This window comes from Anthonomus grandis, chromosome 4 (genome assembly GCF_022605725.1).
Source record: "Anthonomus grandis grandis chromosome 4, icAntGran1.3, whole genome shotgun sequence".
Lineage (NCBI taxonomy): Eukaryota > Metazoa > Arthropoda > Insecta > Coleoptera > Curculionidae > Anthonomus > Anthonomus grandis.
In genome coordinates this window covers 32,547,710-32,574,047 of record NC_065549.1, presented here as the reverse complement: position 1 = coordinate 32,574,047, position 26,338 = coordinate 32,547,710, and the positions used below count along the sequence as shown (strand labels likewise).

Sequence of the window (26,338 nt, the reverse complement as noted above, 5' to 3'; positions counted from 1 at the left end):
GCCCAGCAGGTTCATCAGCTGGAAAACAACGTATAACCAGCCAACCAGTGGGAGGAATTAAGAATTAAATCACTTCCCGAATCGCCGATGATGAAAAGTGTATATTAACATCAGGCTTCACTTAAAATTATAGGATACGCACACGCTGATAATGGATTTCTAGAAAACGCGGTTATATTGGCACTTAAAAATGTACTATATGAAGCTACCAAGTAACTGATCTTAGACAATCCAGAAGGTTATGTTTAACCAATAAGATTGTATTTTGGTTAACAAAGCTTTTACCAAAAAGATTGGAAAAATAGATTTAAAACTACACAAGCAGCATCATAAACTAAATAGAATGATGCTTAAGATCATCAAGCAGTGCTGTCTCGACCTCATGGTTATCAACACTATCGTTCCAAGTAAAAGAATTTTGGAAAAATGTTTATGAGACAACAAAGCCTTTGCGACACGACACTCCAGTTTTTAAAAATTTTAGCGCCTACTGCAGAGAAATGCCAGTCACCGAGCAGGAAAAAAGTTTAAAGTAACTTAGAGGGTGTTAAGAACCATTCACACAACAATACTGATATCGAAGAAGGAAGACCTACAGCAGTCGAAAATCTAAAGACCGATATTACAAGATATTTACGAAAATTTGATATTATCGAACATTGGATACAATAGAACCTGTTCTTATCAAGTTGTTGCAAGATCTTCTAATTAAACATAAGTTACCCAAGATTCAATACAATTTAGGCGCAACCTAAGTATGGCTTGCATTGACTATAAAAAAGCTTTTGACACAACATCACATGAACTATTATTACATCTGCTTAAATACCTTAAAGTTTGTCCTATTCTTATATTATCGAATGACTAAAGACACTCTGGAACGTCACAGAGCCCGTTGCATTCAGGAGAGGTGTTTTCCAAAGCAACTCACTTAGTCTTCTGCTCTTTATATTGCTTTATATTGCTCTTTATATTGCTGCTACCGGTATCCATATCCCTTTCCAAGACATGCTGTTATCACTATGGATCACCAGCAAGATGTGAACACAAGGTAACATATATATTTTACATGGATGATCATAATCATTACACAACTAGTGAGCGCGAGTTCAGCAGTCTCTCAAGGCGGTTTATGAATATATCAGACATGTAGGCATGAAGTTTTGGATTGGACAAATGCGCAAAGCTCAGAGTAGAGAATGGAAGATACGGGAACAACTCTTTAGATGCTAAATCTGCAGCTCGATTAATGTAACTATTGCAACCATTCATTGCAATTCATCGACACAGCAATACTCTTATGGTGCTTGACTTTTACCTCAGGTACTACTACAATTTGGATTGAACACGGATTTTGCCATTTGCTTCAGGCGACTGTGGAGAACAATAACTGCCACATTTATTGGAATAATGCTATTTATACTGCATACCGAATTCAGGCTAACAAGTCTGCCTTCATTCTGCTTGATAAGGGAAAAAAGTTTATATATGTAATAGAGTTTTCTGTACCAGCGGAAACAAACATCGACCACAAAGAACCGGAAAAGCGTGCCAAATACCTAGATTTGAATGGCAGGCTCTACCCGGGATATACTGTGCGACTGGCTCTCCTAATCGTCGGCGTTTTGGGAGGTATAAAGATTACCCTAGTGGAAGAACTGAAAAGATTCTGGCATGTCAAGATTCCGAACACCCGACAATGAAGATGCAGAAATCTGTCATTCTTGAGTCTCTTCGGTTGCTTCGGCCAATGAACTTGGCCAAAAATCACTAACCGAGAAAACGCGAGGAGTGGTCTTTGATACGATTGGCTTTCCACATGACGCCTTATGGGGTCGCAGCCATAAGTAACAACATGTTGGATTTTAATAATAATAATTTTAATAAAGTATAATTAATAATTATATTAATATGTTAGATTTTGGATAAGCAAATTAGATAAATAAATAAAAAGATTAAATTATTCTTTTAATTTTAGCTGTGAAAGCGGAAACAAAGTGCAAAAAAATAATTAATTTAGATTTAAAATTACAAATATAATTAATAATTTTAAAGTATTGTAGAAAATAAAGCAGAAAATTTTGTAAGCCATCGTTACAAGAAAAATCAATTACTTTTAGAATAATTTTTTAAAATGTTCTGAAACTAAGCGAAATAGTTATATGAATGTAAATTTATTTTAATATAAAAGCAAAGTACAGAGTTAAATAATTTATGCAAAAAGTCGGATTTGTCACACCCATTATTTAAACTACTATTTGGCCACGAGAATAAAACCTTTTTTAATTATTTTTATCCTTAAAACTTAAACTGCATAAAAATGTAAACTACTTTTTTTTACGAGAAAAAGCAAAAGGAAAAAGTTTGCAGTATTTACAAATAGGTCAACTGAGCATCGTTCCGACTTTTAAGCGAAACGTCCCAAATACCCAAATACGAGAATCGTGATTTTATCCCACTTCAGTTCAGAAACGTTATAAAAATACATTCAGGACTTTTTGCCTTTCCTTTGTTTCTATAAATGTAACAGACATTGAAGTCCTATTGATTTTAACGGTCCAGTTAACAAGGAACGTTATTATTGGTCTCCAAGATAACGACAAGAAAACGAGAACTCTTAAAGGACAAAAAAAACTATTGAGGTTATCGAGTTTCTATAAGAAACATGAAACGAACAGAATTTAAAACAAACTTAATATACAGCAACGCCAGCCATATGATATATATGTATAACTTGTAGAGTTTTGCTATTAAATATACAGTGTGGGAAGTTAAACTAAAGTTGTTTATCTATCAAAAGCAATTTTAACAAATTTCAGTTAAATATATATATTATACAAATATTAAATCAGTTTCAAGTGGGTAACTGGGTTGTAGTTTGCTTTTATTTAACAAAGATGCATAACTTAAAGAGATATGATTTATAATATTTTTAACGAGCTGATTTTACTTTATTTGTTATTTTACAGAATAATAGATACCAATAGTAATATTTCATTTAACCCATTAGATCCCACGGTACCTTTTAGTAAAAAAAAATAAAAAAAAAAATACACGTCATTGTGATAATATCTATATTCTTAACAAAACGATATATAAAATCTATATTCTAAAGATAACTTAGATATACATATGTACTCAAATGAATACAATGGTAACTTGGCATGATTATTTTTTTTAAAGGAATATAAGTTCAACAATCTTGTCATCAAATCTTTTTTCAAAGATTTCAATTGGAGTACAATCCTGTAAGTTGCTTTTGACTATTTCTAACCGATCAGCGGCCCAAGCGTTGATGGTAAAGATATATCAATAATATTTTCAGTTCATCTGGGTTCACTGGATTTTTTTTCACAACGATTGACCAGCATCTTCTAGTTTGATAGCTGCAGAGCCTTTTAGTAGATTTTGGTGCAAAACAGATAACGGCATATCCATTTCTTCATCACTAGTATCTTCATTCTCATCCACATAGTGTACCTCAATTTGACCTAGGATATCCCTAGGAAACTGGCTTACTTCATTCTTTTCAATCAAATCATCATCTATATCCTCTTCGTTAGTCTGACTGTCAGGATCAGGTGGTATTATAATGATATCAGCTGGAACGTTCTTATTTGTCAAACAGATATCTTCTAGGGCAGCTTCAAGCCTTTGATACCTTTTACCATAAAAATTTGAGGTGGGAATTGGTACATAGGCATCGTAATCAAAATCCATTTTTTGGTTTCAGTTGTATATTTTTTTTTGTAAGTAATTAATTAGACCATATTTCATCACATATAATTTTTTTTACTTTATAAAAATTAGGACCCAAAACATTTTTCCTAAAATAGACACTGAGTGCCCACTGTACTCAAATAAGTACAGTAAGGTTCGGGGAGCCATTTTGTGATAACAGAATGGTAATATTACTGGCTTACAAAAACAAATATGTTTTATGATCCCCTAAGACCATTATAATCAACAATGAAACATAGTGATTTATCAAATGGTAACAAAAAATAATAACTTACGTTGGGCAGTCACAGGATTTTAACACTAGTTGGACACTAACTATCGAAATCAACAACAACAAAATTCTGCATCGCGATACTTTTAATTTAATTACTTATAATTTCATGTAGACATTTTTAAACGTCTACATGAAATTATACTTGTTTACAGATCCCTACTTTTCACAGAAATTTCAAAATTAAAAAATAGATGTCAGCACTAGATCTTTTTGTTCACTGTACTTGAGTACAATGGGAACGAATGGGTTAATAGGCCTCGAACTTTATTTTGAATAAATCGAAAAAAATCAGCTATAAATATTACCTCAATTTACTGTCTTAATAACCTATTTATGCAATGGTAAAGTAGATTATAAACTATTTGACGTTTTTGATAAAAAAAACTGGGAATTGTCCTGTGTTAGGTTCTTACCATAATCACAATTGCTCACTTTCCTTGATCACCCGAAACTATATTCATATATTGTTATGTTACCTCGTTCTTTTGTTTTACTGTTTCATATATTGTTATGAAATCGAGGCTTAGGTGTGAAAAAATTATTTTCCACTTTTTTGCCAATTAGGACAGAGTTTAAGATGCTATTTAAATGGTAAAAACCAAAAAGTTATAATTTCAAAAAAATGTACGTTGTAGAAAGTAAACTAGACCTTATACCTCGTAACGTATCTATTCTTTCTTTGTCCATATTTCTTTTGTTGGGCAACCTTTAAATCAACGCTTTCTAAATTTTCATTTTATGACTCCGGCTTCAATAAGACTTAGTATTACTAAACCGAGTAATTTTTTTGACAATTCTAAACAATTGTTTCTCGTTTTCTCGATAATTTTTCGTGGTATAATTCTTTGGCCTTTGGTATTTTAATAATCTTTAGAAAGAAATTTGGCAAGCATCTCTTATTCCGCTTTACCAATAGAAGATAATAAAAAAAGAAGAGTATAAAGAAGGTAATAAAAAAAGACGGTCGGCGCGATAACAATGAAAACATTTGCAAACTTAATTCTTCGTATTTCTCATTAAGTATTGCGAAATTAACAATAATATCATAATATCGAGAAAAGGAGACAACTAACGAGAAACTGACAAAAAGAATTGTTTACCTTTTCGAATAGTTTTTGCAAAAACTTGCTTTTGCACGTAAGCCCCTTTTTAATACACTAGGTCATTGCTAAGAAGAACGAACACCGGATTTGCAAATAATGTTTTCTATATACTTTATTATGTCTATTTGCACTGTTGTATGGCTCTTTAAGAATCACTCTTAATCTTTATTAGTAAAAGCTGATATGTAAGAAGAATCGTTAAATTCTCGAAGCAAATTTAGTTTCTTCTTTGTTTCGGGATTTTATTTAAAATAGTATTAACACAATATATTATCTTTTTTTGGGCATTGGAGAAGCAAATATTAAATTGTACATTTGGCTTATATAGATTTCTTTGCCTCAGTTAGTGAGTGTATATTTTGAGATATCGATTACGGTGTAGGCAAACTATTGAGATTTTGGTTTCGACACTGAAGTAGAGTAAATTTGTTCATAATATTGATGCGACATTATTATTTTTTATTTATATTAAGTAATTTAGTTTTTTCTATCGGTAATGCTATATAAAGAATTTCACTGCGCAAAAAAAAATAGATGTTACTTTGAGATACTTAAAGATTTAAAGTAAAAAGTGCCTGGTTTAAATTGTGGATATCCTTCCACGTTTTATATTCCTTTTCAAAGTTAGTGTGTTCTAAAATTCTGTTTATTGAAGAATATTGTAGTACAACATAAATACAAAATTATTTTATCAAAACTAATTAATTGACTTTTGCGATTTGAGAAATATGTGAAAAAATATTATTATAAATATATGTGCTATATCCAGATCTGCAACTATTACCAAAAAAAAAACATATGAGGCATGTCATAACAAAAGCAGCAATCTCTCACGCAGCATAAGTCTGGCAATCGGTGAAAAATGATTTAGATATACGAAAACGTATTTTTTCACAATATAAGTTTGTAGTTTGTTAGTAAATCTCCTTCTTAGTATAAATATATTCTAAAAACATCTTAGGATCAATAATACCACCATAATTTAAAAATAAAAATTGGAGATTGTTGACTTTGATATAAACATTCGGATATTGTAAGTTTTATTGTGACGTATTACGGAGATTACTGATTTTGCTACGGAACACAGTATTAAAACTACTCAAGACATTTTTGACATTTTTTATTTATTGAACATCATTACTAAAATAAAATTTTTAACACATCACTTAATAATTAGGAAGGTTATTAATTAAGATTGAAGTTCAAACAACGAATTCGGGATTCTTCGTCTTCTGGACCCAGATTATTCCGTTCAAAAAATTTCTTGAAATAAACTAATTCAACATTCAGCTTCCACTGTTCTCCAAAGTGCTTTAGTAACAACTTTTTGACATCATTAGCCTTTTCCTCTTTGACTTTCACTCCATATTTTCGTATTACGGCTGGTTGAAAATTTTCCAAAAGTCTATTCTTTTTTGTTATTGATTTAAATAAACTCATGTTATGCCTATACACAGGTTCTCTTCTTACTAAAATATCGTTTTTTCTTGTGCTTTTTCGTATGAAGAATCTTTTGCACTCTGTTATCTTAAAGTGTAAAGAACTTGTGGATTTTAAAACAGTTTCAGCTGCTGCCTTAAAATCTGGAATGATGCAGTCACTACCAAGCTCTATGATAGTCCCATGTTCAGATATAATGTCTTTATACTGATCTGGATTTACAATATTTTCGAAAGTTTTGATTTTCTTCTCGATATTGCCGAAGACTCGGTCTGGCGGAATAAAAGAGTGCCCTGTAATTGGAAACACAAGCTCTATTGTTTCAATGTTTTGAGGAGCTTTTTGTTGAAACCAAAAAGAGCAAGCAGTAATGACAGTAATGTTTTTGTTTTGGCCCCCGCAACCATAAGCAACTAAACCAATAACTTTTTTATAGTGAAAATCAGTATTTTGTAATCTATGGTACAGGGCTGAGGCAATTTCATTTGAGCCTTTTTTGTGAACATCTTCGGTCCATACGTAACAGAACGTATTATTTTTAAACAATGTGTCTTTTGAACTTCCCTGTGTGATTGTAAAATTATAAAGGTATAACTGACGGCTGTAGTAACAACTCTGATCAGGTATTTTTGGAAAGGGTGCATTTTTTTCACAGTCAAAGCAAAAGGTAATAAGGTCATCCCTCTTCTTTCGTACCAGATCAAAAAATGCTTTAGCTTTGTATTTATGAACTTGTTTCTCAGCCATAAGCTTCGGCTTTTTATTTACATCTGTTTCACTCTTAATTTTTAAACTTAATTGTATGCACGTAGAACATGCGTCGGTAACGGGATGCTCAAAACCTAAAATGAATTTAGTGCTAAATATTTTCCAAAAATACGTATGCTTGACTTTAAGCTCAGAGGCAGCCTGGTCATTATACAATCTAATTAATTTATTAATATTTAGATCCGAGCTTAAGTACTGCCGCATAGAGGAAGACCGACAGTAGTGTGAACTGTCACATTTTAGTGATTTCAAAAAAAGTATTACAGCCAAGCATTTGTTTTTAAATTTTTTTGATTTATAATCGCCACCTCTATTTTCCTGGGGCGCAGTACCAGTTTTCATAAAATTTCCAATAGCACGCTGCACTCGAAGACTCTTAATATTTAAAGAATTCAGAAACGTCTGTTGACACACAGGAATCAAAGTACGTTCAATGCTGCTAACAAAATATTTTGTATGGAATTGCTTCCTTGAGTGCATTTCATTTTTAGGACGACGTCTTTTTATGTTTAACACTTGTGTGTACTTCAAAATAAAGGGAAATTCTTTTAACTTATCATAAGTAGAATAAAATTTTTCATGAAAAGCTTTCAAGTCCCTTATAGTAAGTTTCTTACATTGAAGAGCCCCAGAATGATGACTACATTGTGGAGCTACTGGAAGCTTGGAAGGCATGTATCTAATAAAAAGAAACACCTTTAAATAATTTAAAAACATATGTTTCCGAAGCACCGTTTTAGTGACAACAATAAATTATCAACATCGATAAAGCTTGCTAACGGGGTTATCAATTTTATTGCTAAAGTTATAGAAATATTCAATGTTTCCTACCTTGCCTTTTTTTGTGCATTCCGGGTCCATTTCTCGGGATTTGAACGCCGCTTTCTAGCTTTTCACTCTTCAACTTGTAATGGATGTTCCATTTTAAACAACTTTCCGCGAATATCGCAAACCAAATTATAACCAACTACACTGTTTTAAATTAATTCAAATAATGATTATGTCTGAAAGCAACGAATCTATCTTAAAACGTAAACAGCAGGAAATAAACATCATCGAAACAAACAAGCGGAGACCCCTAGTAAAACTAGTCAAGTCAGATGACGCGTACACTGACTGTAATTGGTTGAAATGGATATTGCTTATTTTGCTGTGAATCACACAGTAGAGATTGTATGTTTTGCAATAAACAGCAATTTTTAAACCTAATTTTGTATGGGATATTGTCTTTTATGCTACAAATAAATTTATTAAATAAAGGAGCTTTAGCAATAATAATTTATGCCCAAAACTCCATATTTACAAAAAGTGGAGGTTGTTGCTTTTGATATGACACGCCTCATATGTTGTGTGCATCCAACGCAAAAGTTAAAGACTAATTAAATATGTTTTCATTGAAAAATTATTTCTTAATGTCATATTCAAAATAGAATAGGTAGTAGGTTGTAAGTTTTTGATCAGGGTTTTGCCAAAAATAGCAAAATTGTGTAAGGTAATTTTATGTTTGGTTAAAAATTAATTATTTAATTAATTAATCTTTACATTTTCAAAAATTCTTGATTTTGAATACTTAAATGGCTAATTTAACTAAAAAATCTTAAGTTGCAGTACAGTTGATAAATTCATTGGTCCTTTAATAATTTTTAATTTTAAATGAGGGAACTCAAATTTAATTGTTCTTTATATGTGCTTTTTTACTATTTGATACAATTGCTTCTAATCCAATTAAGCGAAATAAGACACCTGGATAGACATTAACACCTGGATACACATTAGGACCTATTGTGCAAAGAAAACGCTTCGTATTATAAAATGGTTTGCTTTTTTTTAAGTATTTTAGTTTTTCAAAGTGTATTTCGTTAAGCACATAATAGACTTTATACTAAGCTTCTTCTATAGCTATTTTTTAAATATTATATCACCATAAAATAATTTGGTGTATATAAAATCAATAAAGGTAACATAGTTATTTATTAAAAAAATTAGGGATGCAGATTTAGTTAATATTTTTTACAAAAATCAGACACTCATATAGAAAGAAGCCTAATGCAACTTGCAACATGCCCTAATAAAAATATGATTTGCCTGTGTATCATAAACTGTTAATCGCTTCATAAAGCAGCAAATAAAACCGCGTCATATAACTCTCAACCATCATTTAACCAATTTTTTTTGTTTCTGTATATTTTAAAATAAATTTTATAGTGCCTATTAAATGGTAAGTAAAACATTTACTGCTCTTAAATTCAATTGACCTATACTAAAGAAAATATGACCTTGAAGTTTATTATGAAAAGAGTTATTTTAAAACTGCGATGAAGCGTACAATGAATGACGCAAGGCAAGACTAAAATTTTGAAAATATTACGATAATTCGAAAAATTTAGAATGGTGGTGGGCAGTGGGCAAGTTTTCTAAGTTGCATTAGGTTTAAATATTATTAAGGACTATTTAAAGTATTGATATAGAAAAGCGATATTTATTTACATCTGACAAAACAATTACTTTATCACTTTTATCTGAGTACCTCGATTTTTTCAGACTTGCATTTTTCATGTACAGGGTCATTTATCTCTTTAATTTTTAAAAGTGAAGGTTTTAGGCCGAGGATATAATTACTTATAAATAAAAGATTTCCAGAAATATAGCCTTAATTTCTCTTTATTTTTATTTGTTTTGGCATGACGTTTTGTCTCGGATTTGAGACTTCTGCAGATGGCTAGGCTACAAGCAAATACGCAAACAAAATAACAGTTACATATTTACAGAACCTGAGAAGATTTAACAATAAACATAAAGTTGATCTGAAGTATAAAACGGTTTGTACTTAAACATACTACCATCTGAAGAAGTCTCAAATCCGAAAGATATGAAAAAATAGAAAATAACGAGAAGCAATCGAAATATCCAGGAATGCAGCAATTGTTAGGTATTAAACTCAAGGAGGATCAGAAAAGCGTTTAGAAAATACTTACATGAAAAGGCCATCAAAATATTAATTATTTACCCAAAGGCAGAAAGTTAACTTACCTCTTGACACTGCGAATAATTTTTTACTACTTTAGTATTAAGTTCTCCTGAAAAAGTCCTTAAAGAAATTGGCCGTACAATTAACTATTGCTTTCCTTATCCGAAAACAGGCAAACTTATCTAAACTGTTATATACAAGAGCTTTAAAAACATGAGAGAACATTTGATCAATAAGAACTTACCTGTCGACCAAACATTATACGCAAGAAACAAGACAAAATCTAGCTGAAAAGGCAATAATGAGATATAATGAGATATCAGACTACTAAAAATCTGGAGACAGATTAGACGGTAAAATTTTCTTAGAAGTTTCTCTACATTTCTAAAAGGAAACACAATAGGTAAAAGACAAATTGATTTCAAACATATAGAAGCAAATTTTACAAGTCAGGATAAAGCTACACCTTGCATGCTATCGTTTTATCTTACAAAGTGATAGAAAGTTTTTAATAAATTATTACAGGTTGCAGTAAGCTCACTTTAGATGAGGCAGAATTCTACACATATCTGGCAGGAATAGTACTTAAATACACTACAAATTACTTTTTATTATGTCAATACTTACACAACACACCAGATTGCGTTGACAAATAAAGAAAAAAAGCTAGTGATACTTATATACTATATAGTTGTATTAGATAATAACATGAATCGGCCATATGCTGACAAGAAGCAAAATTGGGAAGATCTTGCTTTTAAGTTAAAATTTAATGACCACCTGAGTTCCGTTACTTTAATCCACCTTGTCATATTAGTCAATAGAATAATTGTTCAACCTAAAAAACAGACGGAAAATTTAGAACTCATAAAAATATAGTTTGTTTAATAAAGAAAACTAGACTTCTTGGCACGTAACCTTACTTAATAAAAATATGTTTTCTTAAAACTGCCCAGTGCCTATCATTTTAAATTTTCGCATTGCATAGGCTTCTAAATTTATTAAATTTCCTAGTTATTTCCTTGCCAGTAATAGTATATGTCTATTTGTTTTATTAGAAAAAATATTTAATATGCACTATAAAATTAATAATAAAAGAAAAATTTAATATTAGATATTTAGACACTCAAAAATTTCTCTATTAAACTTTAATATTTAACTAAAAAAATTAAGTTTTTGAGTACGCATATTAATTTCTACATTACTTGTATCTTATGATATTTTATTGGCAATTTTTAGCGAATTTATTACTCAAGCTACCCAATCTCTTCGAGCTATTACACAACCTTAAGTCTGCCCAGTAGCTCGTACTACCCCAAGCTTTACAGATGGTATTACGACTGGGCCAGAACATATACTAGCTATTTGCCTGATAGTTACTCTTACTGGCCAAGAAGCTATTATTCCAGTTACTACTCGCCTAGCTCATACTTCTATTGGCCCTATTATAGGTCGTATTTGAGCAGCTATTTTAGGAACTACTATCTGAGCCATTTGCCCTCGCTTTACTATAAATCCCTGGACTACGAATTTAGCGACCTTGAGAATAAGATAGACAACTTGAGCGTAAGTACTTGAGCTTAATGATTGATAACTTTTTTTTTGTTTTTTAATACGGCAGGTTTAGGTAAAAAGCAATTTCATTGTATTTTTTTCAAGTTGTATCCTATACACGATATATTAACTTTGATCACAACGGCTTAAATAATTTTTTTTTATTCATATTTAAATGGCTTTTCACTTAACAAAGTTTACTTATTATGAATAATCTCCGATGAAAACTACAAATTAATTACTTCATTCTAAAATATGCATAACTTAAAGATATATGGTGCAAAGTCCCTTGTTTATAGTTATTTAAATCTGAAGTTTTAGGAAATGGCCTGTAACATAAAACTGCTATATTCACTTATAATAGTTTCAGGTAATTAATTACAAGCAACTTAATATCTTATAATTTTCATTGATATATATTTTCTCTATAAAACGTGTACAGTCGGCAGGAGTTTGAATATATTAGTTATGTTTCTCAGCTTACATGACTTTTTATAATGCAAATACATTTTAATAAATAAGAAATTGATACCGTGTATACTAGTTTACAAAATTATACAAAAAAAATTGAAAGTAGCCTGAAAATCGGTAACAACAATTAATTATTTATAATTTGTGTTCTGTTAAATAACTATATGTAGTAATTAATAATCTGAGTATCTTTTCTATGCTTTCCTTATTAAGTATAGTTCATCGTATATCGTATAAAGTGTCATATGTTGCTCCTATTTGTGAGCTATTTCAGTTTGAAAAAAGCCAGGTTTAAACAAGCTACATCAACATCTGCAGCTAACGTCTCATGTCTGTAACTACTCAATAGGTGATATGCAGACTGACCCACCGAGAAGCTCGTTTTAAAATCCCTATTTATGACTCTCCTGGTATGTTTTGAGAAAAAGGCTTAGATACATCAATTTTAATTTCTAGCCGGACGTCTTTCTATATAGCGCCATACAATAGAGTGTGATCCAAAAATAAGATATTGCGTTACACTTTAGATTTTTAAATTAAAACATTAATTTTTTTTTGCAAAGTCCAAAAATTTGCGATTGAAATCGATTTCAAATATTACAAAAAAGACGAAAAAAAACTTTTTAACGAGTTTATGTATGGGGTCGCCGTTTTATGAAAGGCCTTTTCATAGAATCTTTAAGTTGTACAAAAAAGTTCTTAGGGAAGTGTTTTCGTTTTAAGCGAATTTTGAAATTATCTCTTTAAGTATTACTTTAAAAAGTGCTGCACCGACTTTAACACCCAAATTTTAAATAGGATACACCGTAAATTTTAATATTTTTAGGTTCATTGGGAGAAATAAAGGCAACGTTATTTAATTGAATAAGAATAAGTTAATAAGAACTACCTATCCGAATTTTGTGTAATTTAGAGATAAATTAAGGTTTTATATTTTTTCTATTTAAGTTTTGTAATGCTGGTAATTAAGACTTTTTAATAGAAATCCTACTACGATTTTGAGAAGACTATGTTCTATTGATTGACGGTGACCGGGTATTTTAAATTTATACAGGGTGTCTCAGGTAGTAAGATATGATTTAAAATTCGCAATATTTGAGTTTTTTTTTAAATGGAATTCCCTGTATTTTTTATAGTATTTTTAGAAAGAGCAAAAAAAGCTATTTATCGATATATACAGGGTGTTACAAAATTTGGGTACATATTTTCTGAGTGTATTACTGGAGTAAAAAAAAAACTTTTTTTCCTAACATATGTCCTAAAATGCTCCGCCTCAGAGCTACAGCTGTCCAATTTTAGAGGAGGATTCATGGTCTCTCTTCTGATGGCCCTATTTTATCTTCTTAATAAGAAAAATTTACCGATACAATTAACCGTTTTTGAGAAAATCGCTGAAAAAGGAAAAAGGTGCATCAATCCAATTAAACTATAAAATAAAAAAAAACAAAGTGACGGCTTTAATTTTTGTTAAATTAAAATAATTGTATCGAGAGTATGCAAGAAATGATAATTTTTGATTTTTTCAGTGCTAACTAGATGGTGTTCTAGATTTTTGAAATTTTTATCGGAAACCTAAGATATAACTCCTCTTCAACATTCAGAAGAAAGAAACTATAATAGAAGATTGAACTTTTGTTATAGGTTAATAAACATGACTTTTGATAAGAATGTATTTAATGAGATTATTTAGACTGATGACTCAATTTTTCACACATCAATACTAATTTTTAATAGGAAAAATACGTATTACTGAAGTGATAAAAATAAAAAAAAAAGGATTCGGAAGTGAAAAAGCAGGGAAGAAAATCCATATAGGTGTGGTGTAAAATTTATCGATCAAAAATTATATTACTAATTTTCCTTTAATGAAAATTTGAATTCAAGAAGATGCTTAGCTATTGTAAGGAATGAAATACAGCCGCTAATGAAAAATGAAATACTGGCCTACCAATGTGATGAATTAATATACAACCATTGGATAGGGCAAAATGGAACAATCCCTTGGCCAACCCCAAGTCCAAATCATACTCTGCTAGATTTATTCCTGTGGGGAACATTAAAGGACACTGTATACATGCAAACGCTTACTACGGTAAATAAAGTGCAAAGAAGTATTAGAGATGCTGTAGCCTACTTAAATCAAATAGATTATTGATCCAATGCTATAGAACATTTAGAAGTTGTTTATCCTACATGTATTATTTAAAATGGAGGATATATTAAAAATTTACTTTAGACTTTAGTTAGTGTTATGTTGCTGTTTTTTAAGGCTATTATTTTTTACAATTATAATAAATTTATATCATAAAAGTGCTTTAAATACTATTCTGTAGCTATGGATGCGACAATCGTAGATATTAACTATTATTATTTTGCAGCCTACTATGGTGAAATGCTAAATTAGCAAAATTTTTTCAAAGAGCGTTATTATTGTAGAGAGTTGAAATTATATCACTCCAATAAAATTCTAATTATAATATTTTATAAACTTTAAGATTTTGGTATGGCACATATATATATAGATGATTTTTTTTTTGCTTTTTTTTTTTTTAAATAATATACAGGGTGTCCGGAAAAAGGAGGCCAATCCGCCGGCCACATATAGGGTGGACCAAAATAATGCGACTTTCGTTATGTCATTTTTTAAATGGGCGCTCGGTATTCAATATACAGGGCGTCAAAATTATAAATATAGAATCGTTTTTTTTAAATAAGTCGAGTGTTTCATAAGATATTAAATTAAAATTTGGTATGAGGTGGTTTTTTAGAATGAGAAATTGAAATCCGTTCACGCATTTGCTACACCTTGCAGAGGGCGCCACCTGCGGTATATTGCATGTTTTAAAAATACCAAAACTTTTTTGTACCCCTGTATAATAAAGTTCTAGTAAAAAATTCTAATTATCCAATCTTTTCTTGTAAAAAAAGTATTCTTAGTAAATGTCGGCCTGAGAATCCGTTTACTAGATATCTTAATTTTAAAATCTAGATACTTCTTTCTAAACAAATTGGCTGACCTCCCGGATCCAGTAACTTTTTACGTACTGTCAAAGTAACAAATTTAAATGCTTCTGACGCTTTTTACAAGTTTCTCAATTACTCCTAAAATAAATCTACGTTTTTTAATTACATATTTGTATTTGGTGTGTTTTCTTACAACCTATAAAACCATAATGGCTCATAGACCAAGAAATGTCCCTTTTCCGAAATGGCGGATATGTTTTTGATGTTTGACAAGTTTTAAATATTATTATAAACGGTAAATACCTGTCAATTCTTAACTAGGAAAATATGACTCCAATGCTAGTTTAGCCGCTAGACGCTATACCCAGACATTCCCAAACCGATTTCATACCAAAAAAAATATTTTTTTAATTTGATTAACTGCCTAAGGGAGACTGGAAGTTTCAGCGAAAGATGGAAGGGTAATTGCGGCGGATCTCGTGCGATGCAATCAGGGCAAGAGGAAGAGATTTTAAGAATTGTCGAAGAATCACCAAACATTAGTACTAGGGTTTTGGCTGAACGGGTGGGAAATATTGGGAAAACCGAGACACATCATATTTTACGGAGTCAACCACTTTACCCAATTCATCTTCAAAAAGTACAGGGTCTTTTACCCGACGATCCCGAGGCAAGACTTGCTTTTTGTAGATGGTTATGTGAAATGAATAATAGAAATGTGGATTTTATAACGATTCTGTTTACTGACGAGGCCACGTTCACGAGAAACGGCATGACAAATATCCATAACGCACACATATTGGCTGAAGAGAATCCTAGGGTTATAGTTAAGACACATCAGCAAGTGGGCAGGTGTTGTGGATAACTTTCTTTTAGGACCTGTCATTTTACCAGGTAATTTGACTGGTGATTAATTTCTGTTGTTTCTATAAGAAATACTGCCCGATTTGCTTGATGATTTGTCTCTAAATTTAAGACAAAATCTTGGGTTCAACTCAATGGTGCTCCGGCTCATTTTGCTATGAATGTTAGGAACTATTTACATCAAGTATTTTCTAATCGCTGGATTGGTAGGGATCGAGATGCTCCTGTTCCGTGGCCACCTCGTTCGCCCGACCTTACAACTTTGGATTTTTCAGTCTGGGGATGTATGAGAGACTTTGTGTATATGTTTCCGATTTTAAACGAGGATCATTTAAGGGAAAGAATCATTGAGGCTGGAGAGTATTTCAGGTTGAAATCAAATATTTTTCAAAGCCTTAGATTTTCATTAATAAAGAGGGCTCGTATGTGTATACAAACAAATGGAGGTCACGTTGAACAAATAATTTAGGGTGAATATTTTATGATTTTTATTATAATAAGTAATTCAGCATTAATTTAGAAAAAATAATTTACGTTTATTTTGTTAACTTGTTAAAATGTATCTAGATTTTAAAATTAAGATATCTAATAAACGGATTCTCAGGCCGACATTTACTAAGAATACTTTTTTTACAAGAAAAGATTGGATAATTATAATTTTTTACTAGAACTTTATTATACAGGGGTACAAACAAGTTTTGGCATTTTTAACACATGCAATATACCGCAGGTGGCGCCCTCTGCGAGGTATCGCAAATCCGTGAACGGATTTCAATTTCTCGTTTCAAAAAACCCCCTCACACCTAATTTTAATTTAATATCTTATGAAACACTCAACTTATTAAAAAAAAAACGATTTTATATTTCTGATTTTGACGCCCTGTATATTGAATACCGAGCGCCCAATTAAAAAATGGCATAACGAAAGTTGCATTATTTTGGTCTACCCTATATGTGGCGGGCGGATTGGCCTCTTTTTTCCGGACACCCTGTATAATAGAGGGTATTCCATTTAAAATAACTGAGTTAGTGCAAATTGAAAATTTAAAAATATATCTTCTTACCTAGGATATCCTGTATAAATTTAAAATATCTGGCCAGGGTCGATTAATAGGGGGTAATTTTCTTAAGTCGTGGTACGCATTTTGTTAAACAATTTTAATTGTCAGCATTAAAAAGCACTGTATACCGACGACATCAATTTGCTAAAAAAAATTAAAAACCTTAATTTCTGTCTAAACTACACAAAATTAGGATTGATAGTTCTCATAAAAGTTATCTTTATTGGTCCCAAGCAATCTAAAAATATAAAAATATATGAGGTGTCATATTTAAAATTCTGGTGTTAAAGTCAATGCATTACTTTTTAAACACCCTGTATTGATAAAACTCAAATAATTTAAAAATTCGCATAAGACGGCCCTAATAAAATGGCCACAAGAATGAAATCTGGCTTCGTACTAAACATTTTTACTAAAAACGCAAACAAGTTCAGAGTTCTCGGCTATTTCATGGAGTCTCGTCTACCGATCTACTGATTTGGGAAATTAGCATCTAAAAATTGTACACCATCTTGTTGGATATTAATGTTATTTTAATTATAATTAACGTCATTTTCTATTATTTTGTTAATTCGTGGTTCTAATATATTTTAATGTCCAAGTAAGACTAAAGATCTTATAATATGATTTCCCACAATGTCGGTTAACATATTTATTTTCTAGGATACTGCGGTAAACCCGCAGTTTGCCTCTTGAAACAAATGTGGATTTTAGTCACTCCAATATCGACAGTTATGTCCATTTACAGAACCATCTGAATAGAACGTACACCTATCTAAGAAAAAAATATTATATTAGATACAGATCTACTTTCTTTAAATTTTCTTATCAACTAAGCGACATACTTACCTGTAATATTTCTGTCTGAATATAATGCACTAAACAACCGGGGGCAGTCTTGTAATGCGCCCATTTTGGTAATAGAGTTTTGTTAATTTTACACTTTTTTGAATCGAATAAACTTAAAAACTTAAATCTTCTAAAAATATCTTTACAATGGTTAAAAATAGGTATACAATTTATTAAATAAAAGTTACTAAAAACTTCATACAGAATCTAAATATTGAAAAAAATAAGCGTTTCTATTTAAAATCTAAAGTGATATTTAATATCTTCCTATTGGATTATCCTATATTATATGGCCATAAATGAAAAGACGTCCCTCTAGAATTCAAAATTAACGTGTCCGAGCTTTTCTCCGAAGATATACCAGGAGAGTCACAAATAGGGGTGCGACCTTTTAATCACCCTGCATATACTAAGTAAATATTCCAATAAGTAAATTAAAAAACAATTAAGAAGCATATATTTAAGGATGATAATACGCAGCTAAGAGCAATGTAATAAGAAATTTGCTCAAAATAATATATTATAATTTTTTCTTGACGCACATGCATATTATATATTTAACTATACATTTTGAATTAAGGTGCCAAAACTTAATAAGTTTCTCTAAAACTATGTTTTATATTTAGAATATTGTAGGTAAATACAAAATTATTAAAATAGTTTGAATATTTTCCAAAACACCATTGCGATTTTGGAAATTATTGGTAGATTTATATATTTTTTTTCTAAGATTGTTTTCATAGAATGCCAACTTTTTTAATGTTATAAGACTTCCTTCTTATTTTGTTTCATGCCAACGATGTTTTTAACTACACCAAATATATTTAGAAAGCAATTTATAAAAAATTATATTTATAAAGAATGGTAGGTATATTAGGCCAGTTAATTATTATCCGTATATAAACATGTACAATAAAAATAAATTCCAAGCCTTTCTAGTTGCGTTTTGTATCATTTAAACTACGAAATGTAAAAGCTAATTATTTAGGAACATAATATTTATAACTAAAAAGTTTATGATACATTTAGCCATTATTATAACATTAAACATACTCATACAACCTTAATTTAACTTTTAAACTACCAGCTCAATTTTAATTAAATTTCGCATGCAGATTATTACAGTGAATTATCAGTTAGTGATAAAGCTAATTTTTAAAAAAATTGCCAATGGCGTAACATACCGAGGGACTTTTTTGCCTCAAATCTGCGAGGTGAGAAAATATTTTTTCATAAGAAGTCAACTGTTAGATTCTCCATTTAATTTGCTAAAATGTAAATTTTGCAAGAGTAACTTTTTTTCTATATCTTAAAAAACCGGGTAGCAAATATCCACTTAACAGGGAAGCCAAGTAAAATGTTGTAATTTTAATACAGCCTACAGCATTTTTTTAGACTAAACCTACCGTTTTACGTTTATCTAGTTATATCATCATATTAAAAATGCCTGCCAAAATTTAAAACCTTTTAGAGATACTACGTTATAACATAAATAAATTCTTCAATGCAAACCCTATTTGATTTTTTCCGAAAATTCAAATTTAATTTTATCTATATTGACTAAATCACTTTTTTAAAATAAGATCGTACTATCTAAAAAAAACATATGTTTTTAATACTTATATTAAATTTTTTAAACTTTAATATGATTTACTACTTTATTAATGAAAAGCAAAATTATCTAAATTTTTCTGGTGATCAATATACTAAAATTTTATAAAATTCTACGCAGTATTTAAAAAGTTATTAAAAAAAATATAATTTTAAGAGATGTTTTGGAACTATTACTTTGTAAAAAGGAGTTATAAGGGAAAATTCTATTAAAACTTTTTTTTTCTTACAAGCTATCCAGTTCCGGGAGATTGAATATAATTTAGAGATAATGATAAGACTGCATATACAATTATTATATTATTAAATTATATATATAAATTTATCTAAAAACGTGTACTGAACATATTGTCTGCCGCTTACCTTCTAACTTTTAAACTACGTGGTATATTAAGATTTTAATATTTTAAATATAGTAAATTACACCGAACTATTTAAATCAGTAAAGTTACGGTAATTTAACTAATATAACAATACAACAAAAACTATATAAGAATATTGCTGAATTTATTTAGTAATGATACAGGTAATTAAATACTAATTACCGATTGTTCCTTTTATTAAAAATAATAGAGCATATTAAGTTAGGTGTTTAGTAAATTGCAAATGAAAAAAGTTAATGAATAAATACATATTTATTAAATTAATTAATATACTAGCGTATATTATCTTTACTAAATTTAGAATTACCATATAGACCATTTTATTTATGCGCAATTGATTTATTAAACAAAAATAATTAGCATATTGCGTATATATAATAAAAGAATATTAATTATTAATTAATATTATTAATAAAACAATCTGAGAATATTTAAAAAATTGTCCAGCAACACTAAAAGTAACTTTAATTTATATTTTTATTTTTTAATTTATATTTTTAAGTCTATGTATTAATGATCGGGTCATTCTATGAATAATATTTATGAGTTATAATAAAAAATACCAATTCTTAAAAAGTTGCATTAATTGCAACGATACTATCTGTCGAAAATCTCAAAAAATAAAATTAAGTAATACAATTCGTAATAATAATATAAACCTCATTACAGATTGTTGATTGATTTTTATACATCAATAAATTACTGTATTAGTCCCGAAACTATGGGGTCTTCAGCTACTTTAGCTCAGGTATATTGTGCATAAAATTCTTGGGCATTATTCTTGTATAAAGATGTAGTTCTTAACAATCAACAACGGTTTTTTCCCAAACGTTTTGACCATTTTCAATCCATCTTGTAAATATAAATATCAACTTTATGTATGTCTATTATTATGTCTATATTGTCTTTATCTGTGATTATAAATATCCTTTTATTTATTTATTTTCCCTAACAATTGAAATAACTATGGCATATATTTTTTTAAACCTTTTTAATATTAAACATTATTTTTTTAGTTCTAAAACAGCAATTTTTTTTCATATAAGCTTGATGTCTGCTTTATTTTTCATTTAAAAGACTAATACAAATTGAGTTTATTTAAGATCTATTTAGAGATTTTACGCATTTTAAAATTAACAAATCACTCATGTTTTTTTGTCTATTTTTATTAGGTATCACTTAGTCAGAACGTTAGTCATCAATATATGTTGTAGCCAAAATATTGATATTTAGAATAACAAAACAAAAGACAGTCCGATGTCCAAAGTATTTTATTACAATTTTGCGTGTATTTTATATTGAGTTCAAAATTTAAATAATCAAATATTTAAAATCAATTTTTTAATCTTTATTCAAAACAACACTTAATACATAAAAACTTTACAAGGTATTAGGTAAATAGATTACCAAAGTAAAACGAGTGTTTCTTTAAATACTTATAAGCAAAAGTTTCTTTTAAAAGTGGTGAATTTCATTTGTAAAAAAAAATATTATTGGCCAATAAAATGATGAATAAGACATATCAATCCTTAACTTTTTTCATTAATAATCTCCATTTGAAAGTTGAACTTAAACTCCTATGATCCAAATAATTCAAAGATGTTTGCTTTTAAACGGGTAAAGTTACTTATATCTTTTTGACATTAACAAACTTCATATATGTTTAGTTTATTAGCTAAGATCGTTCAAAGTTTAATTGAAAACTTAGCTAGAAGCTATAAATAGACACATCAAAATGGTTTAGGAGATAATCAATCCTAATAAAAGGTCATTAAATGAAATTTTAAAATTTTATTTGTCAAATCATAAAATGAAACATATCTGAATTCATTTTGAAAATCCAGCTAAATAAACATTTAACAGAAAAAATCATCGTAGTGTATTAGAGAATTGATGATGTATGACAACTTAAAGATATAAAATATCGAAAATACGAAATAATAAAAGTTAATAGAAAAGAAAAAGTCCTTGTTAACCCTCCATTAGTCGCGTGGATATTTGTAACGCTAAGAGTCATTTTCAAAAAATTATTTACAAACGAAAAGTTTAGTGGAAAAATGTTTTATTTTATAATAATGTTGGATAATATAAACTAATGAATCAACCTGATACACTGATTTTGATTTTAATAGAACTAAATTTAATTCTAAATAAGTAACCAAAAGTACTGTACTAAATATAAGTATTTACTGATTCTCAACTGGAACAAATATTTTCAAGGTGGTCTAGACAGGCCCAATTATTACATTTGTAACACCATTTTCTGCTCATTTTGTTACGTTGCCTCCCACACTGATAGCACCGTCCTCGTGAACCGGTTTTATCAAGTTGTTGGACTGCCCCCTCCTGGATCCCAACAAGTAACTTAGCTCTTCTGCGAAGCTCCCTTGGGAGGGTTTTGATGCTCGCCCTCCGTTCTATTTGTGGTTTTATTAGAGCCCAACTTGGATTTTCTAGAAATTCAGCTCTTTTGGTCTTTGTTGTTGAAGCTGCACAATGGTGCCTATAGATACAGAACGAATTTATTGCCGCTATGTTCAGAAAATCATAAAACAGTACCATGGGCCATCGTCTTGTACCCCAACTTTTGTCATATTATAAAAAGTGACCATTTCTGGCTTTTGTGCTTCGCCTGTTGAAGCATGTATGGCTCCATCAAAATGCATTGTAGATAATATTAGAACTGCTTTACCTTTTTTGGGCCAGTAGGATACCAGACTACAATCTTTCTAAAATCCAAAGGTTAACTAATTTATTTGTCGGCTCTTGTTTGGTAAAAAGTCTTTGGGTATTTCCCTCTTATTTTGACGCATAGTACCAACATACGTGAGGTTTACACTTTTTTGCTAAGGAAAGGCTAGAAAACCAGTTATCACCAGTAATGTTCCTAATTATTCCTCTTACTAGTTCCACTAAACGAAGGACGATATCTCCAGCCGCATTGCTAATGCTATATGGCCTATCTGGCTGCTTGCCAACATATGGTTCTAAGTTTAGCGTGTAAGCTGTTTTCGAGTCGACAAGCGCAAAAACCTTCAAACCTTTGGCAGGTTTACTTGGAATATATTGTCGAAATGAACATCTTCCTCGAAATGACAATAGCTGCTCGTTGACAGTAATATATTCACTTGGACAAAAATACTTCTGAAAATGTTTATTGAACAGTTCCATTATTTTTCGAACTGGTGCTAGTTTATCAAGGGCCTTTCTTTGTTCCCTATCCCGAATGTCATTAAACCTTAGACATCTCAAAACAAATCTAAAACGCCTTTCCGACATACATAAATAACATAATTCGAGACCATTGCTTTTTGAATTGTCCCATAATTTACTGAAATTTTTTTTAGAACAACGTAAAGATCCAATAAGGTATAACAAACCGATAAAAGCTCGAGCCTCTAAAGCATCAGTCTCCCTAGCATCTCTTTCCCTTCCAAATATAGCACGAACTTTCTGGATATAAATATTTCTTGATTCTACAATGGTCCCAATAATGTCCTCGTCCAAAAATAAATTGTAAATATCAATTTCTGATTTCAACTCGCGAGCTTCTTTTCTTGGACCTGGCAAGTGCGTTATAATATTGCAAGCTCGTGTTCTAACATTGAGAGGAAAATTACCTTTTCTCCACCTCGTCATTCCATCCTTCGCAAGATATGTATCATTATCCAGCATCCCTTTATCTTCATCGTCCAGACTTTCCTCGTCAGCTCCCTGTTCACTATCTGTATCATGTTCGCTCTCATATACACAATCATTATCCGATTCGCTTTCGTTTTCTTCCGGTTCACTTTTATCTTCCTCCATTTCATTATACCATTGCAACCATTTCATGAGATCTTTGCTACGTTCGTCTCTTGATTTTTTTGGTTGTGACATTTTCGAAAATCAAAAAAAACAGATTTTTTACAGTAAAATATTATACACATTGTGCCAGTTAGCTAATTTTTGCGCCAATGCGTGAAACAGAGACTGGAGACTGTAGAAAGCAAGACAGAACTTTGCTCCGCCATCTATCGTATTTGTTTACATGCATGCATTCTCTGTCTAATCTCGATCTGTCTCTGTTTTACACACGGAAACTCAATTGATAGAATCCAACTGGCAAAACATGTATATAACCCTACATTTTGTCACTGAAAATAATAAACATAATTTACATAAAAAAGTCGGTATCAATTTCAAAAGAAATTAGACAATGCAAACTGCGATAATAGTAAAAACAAATACTTACAAAATACTTACCAAAATCCAATTTGATAGCACTATTAGTTGCGCGGGTGACCAATGTCATCCACTGTCAAATATGTGTGAAAACCCAAACAACTGTAACAAGGCGACAACAACTAATAACTGGTACACGTACCTAAATCACTTGTAGGAAGGTACATAGAAGCTCGCGTGATAAATCCTAATTAATGAAATGCAGTATTAGACTAATGAGGCGTGGATGACCAGTGTCATCCGCGCGACTAATGAAGGGTTAATAGAGTATGTGACCAGCCATGGTATTATTAACAGCTCAATATTTGTTTGTCATGGCTTTTGGTCCTAATTAAATGTTTAATGTTATATTCTTTGATATAAAGCAAGCCTATTCGATATATGGTTTATAGGATTTGGGTCAGGCGACTCCGCAGGACATGGCAATACTTGAATATTGCATTGCTCCAAAAAGTTTTTAGCGGTTTTTGGAACAAGTGTATGTACATTGTCTTGCATAAGCAAACATTTTTCACCAAATTCTATAGCGCGTAGATAAACAATATTTTTTAGAATTTAATCACTATATTCGTTGGCTGTTAAAAAACCTTCAATGAGTGCCAGATTAGTTCGAAAACCTATCAAGACTGGGCTGAACCATCAAAGTTCCTCCTTGGTAACTGTCAACCTCTTAGATGGTTTGCAGGTGAGACGTGTTGCTAAGTGTTTATCATACCTTCAGCCATCTTATCTGAGGACGACAAACCAAATCTTAATTCATCATATTATATTCTTCTCGGGCAATTTCCACAGGATAGTACTGGAGCTCTAACGGGACGTCTGCCGTAAAGTTTAATGTTTCGTTTAATCTATTCTTTATTGTTAAACCAGTCACACTAACGCCATTAACATTTCAAAGTTGGTAGTAGTATTGGGGTTTCGTAATGCTTAAAGGTAAATAAACCTATCACGAATAGGTCCTGTTGCTCTTGTTGGACCAATATTCAAATTTCTGTCACAGCCTTCCTATAGTTTTCTTGAATTTACAGCTTTTGCGATGTCGCGAATGTTCTATCCTGAATCTTATCGACAGTTACAAACTGTGAATAAGATTTATAAATTCTACCAAGGAACTATATGAAAGGCAGAGATTTGAATGGGATTTGGATTCTATTAATAGATGATAATTGTCAATAGTTAGTAACTGATACGATCCGGGATTGCATAAACATAATAAGATGATGCTGTTGCATATTATAAATTCTCACTACACTGGTAGCAAAAATTGTACTAAAGAGATTTTTTAGTCTTACAAATACGTCTTAAAGGATTAAATTTATTTATATTCTAGTGATAATGTTTTTTACTAACATTTTATAAATTACTTCAATTTCGTTGGTGTACATATTCATTTAGAAGATTGCTTAGAAATCGAAAGATCTCTACTAAGCTCATCAAAAAAGTAAAAAAAAAACTTTTGTTTAAAAATACGCAAGTTTGATTTATTTCTCTGCGACATTTGTTCTTCTATGTTAATTATGTTATAACATTTATTTATGTAGTGCAAAATATTTTCTTTATAAATGGAAAATGAGACGTAATAATTCGCATGATTCATTTTCATGGCTAAAAAAACATTCTATTAATGGCTTTACCAAAATTTAAATATTTTAAAAACCCATCAAACTATTTTATTAATTTAAGTCTCATATGAAAGCTGTAATCCAAATTTTCCTTACAGATAATATCCACCAATTATTTTGGGTAATTTCCATTAGACATTTTTGATAACGAAATATGGTTAGATTTTATTCATAATATATAAGTTCATCTTAGACGTCAAAATATTTTAGGTGTTCACGTACAATATATGAAAAAAAGTTTATTATGGTCTTCGTAAGTCAAATATTATATTTTCAATTTTAAATCATTATTATAAAGGACTCAGTCGCAGATTTCTAAAGAAATATGAGTAAAGGTCCTGAAATAGATCTGATTTTAATAATTTTAATTTAGTAATTTAGCCCTGTTGTGCGATAAAGATAGATAGATGCCACATAAATTCGACACCCTTATATCCGACC

The 26,338-nt window shown here is 30.3% G+C and overlaps 2 protein-coding genes across 10 annotated transcripts in view; one reads left to right on the top strand and one right to left on the bottom strand.

The window, feature by feature from the left end:
- Positions 1-26,338, top strand: part of LOC126735053 (uncharacterized protein CG45076-like) — a 374,536-nt gene that overhangs the window by 105,015 nt on the left and 243,183 nt on the right. For 5 of the 9 annotated variants that reach the window (XM_050438938.1, XM_050438937.1, XM_050438941.1 and 2 more), the window contains exon 4: positions 11,534-11,860. The exons of 3 other annotated variants lie outside the window; for them this stretch is intronic. In XM_050438938.1, the coding sequence (XP_050294895.1) occupies positions 11,534-11,860 (327 nt within the window). Of the gene's footprint in view, positions 1-11,533; positions 11,861-26,338 lie in introns of those variants that run through there. One more of the 9 variants, XM_050438945.1, reaches the window with a different exon arrangement.
- Positions 6,075-8,355, bottom strand: LOC126735055 (uncharacterized). The gene is made up of 2 exons (XM_050438949.1): positions 8,158-8,355; positions 6,075-8,005 (listed from the first exon to the last, which is right to left on the bottom strand). The coding sequence occupies exon 2, from the start codon at positions 7,999-8,001 to the stop codon at positions 6,304-6,306; it is 1,698 nt and encodes a 565-aa protein (XP_050294906.1). The 5' UTR covers positions 8,002-8,005; positions 8,158-8,355; the 3' UTR covers positions 6,075-6,303.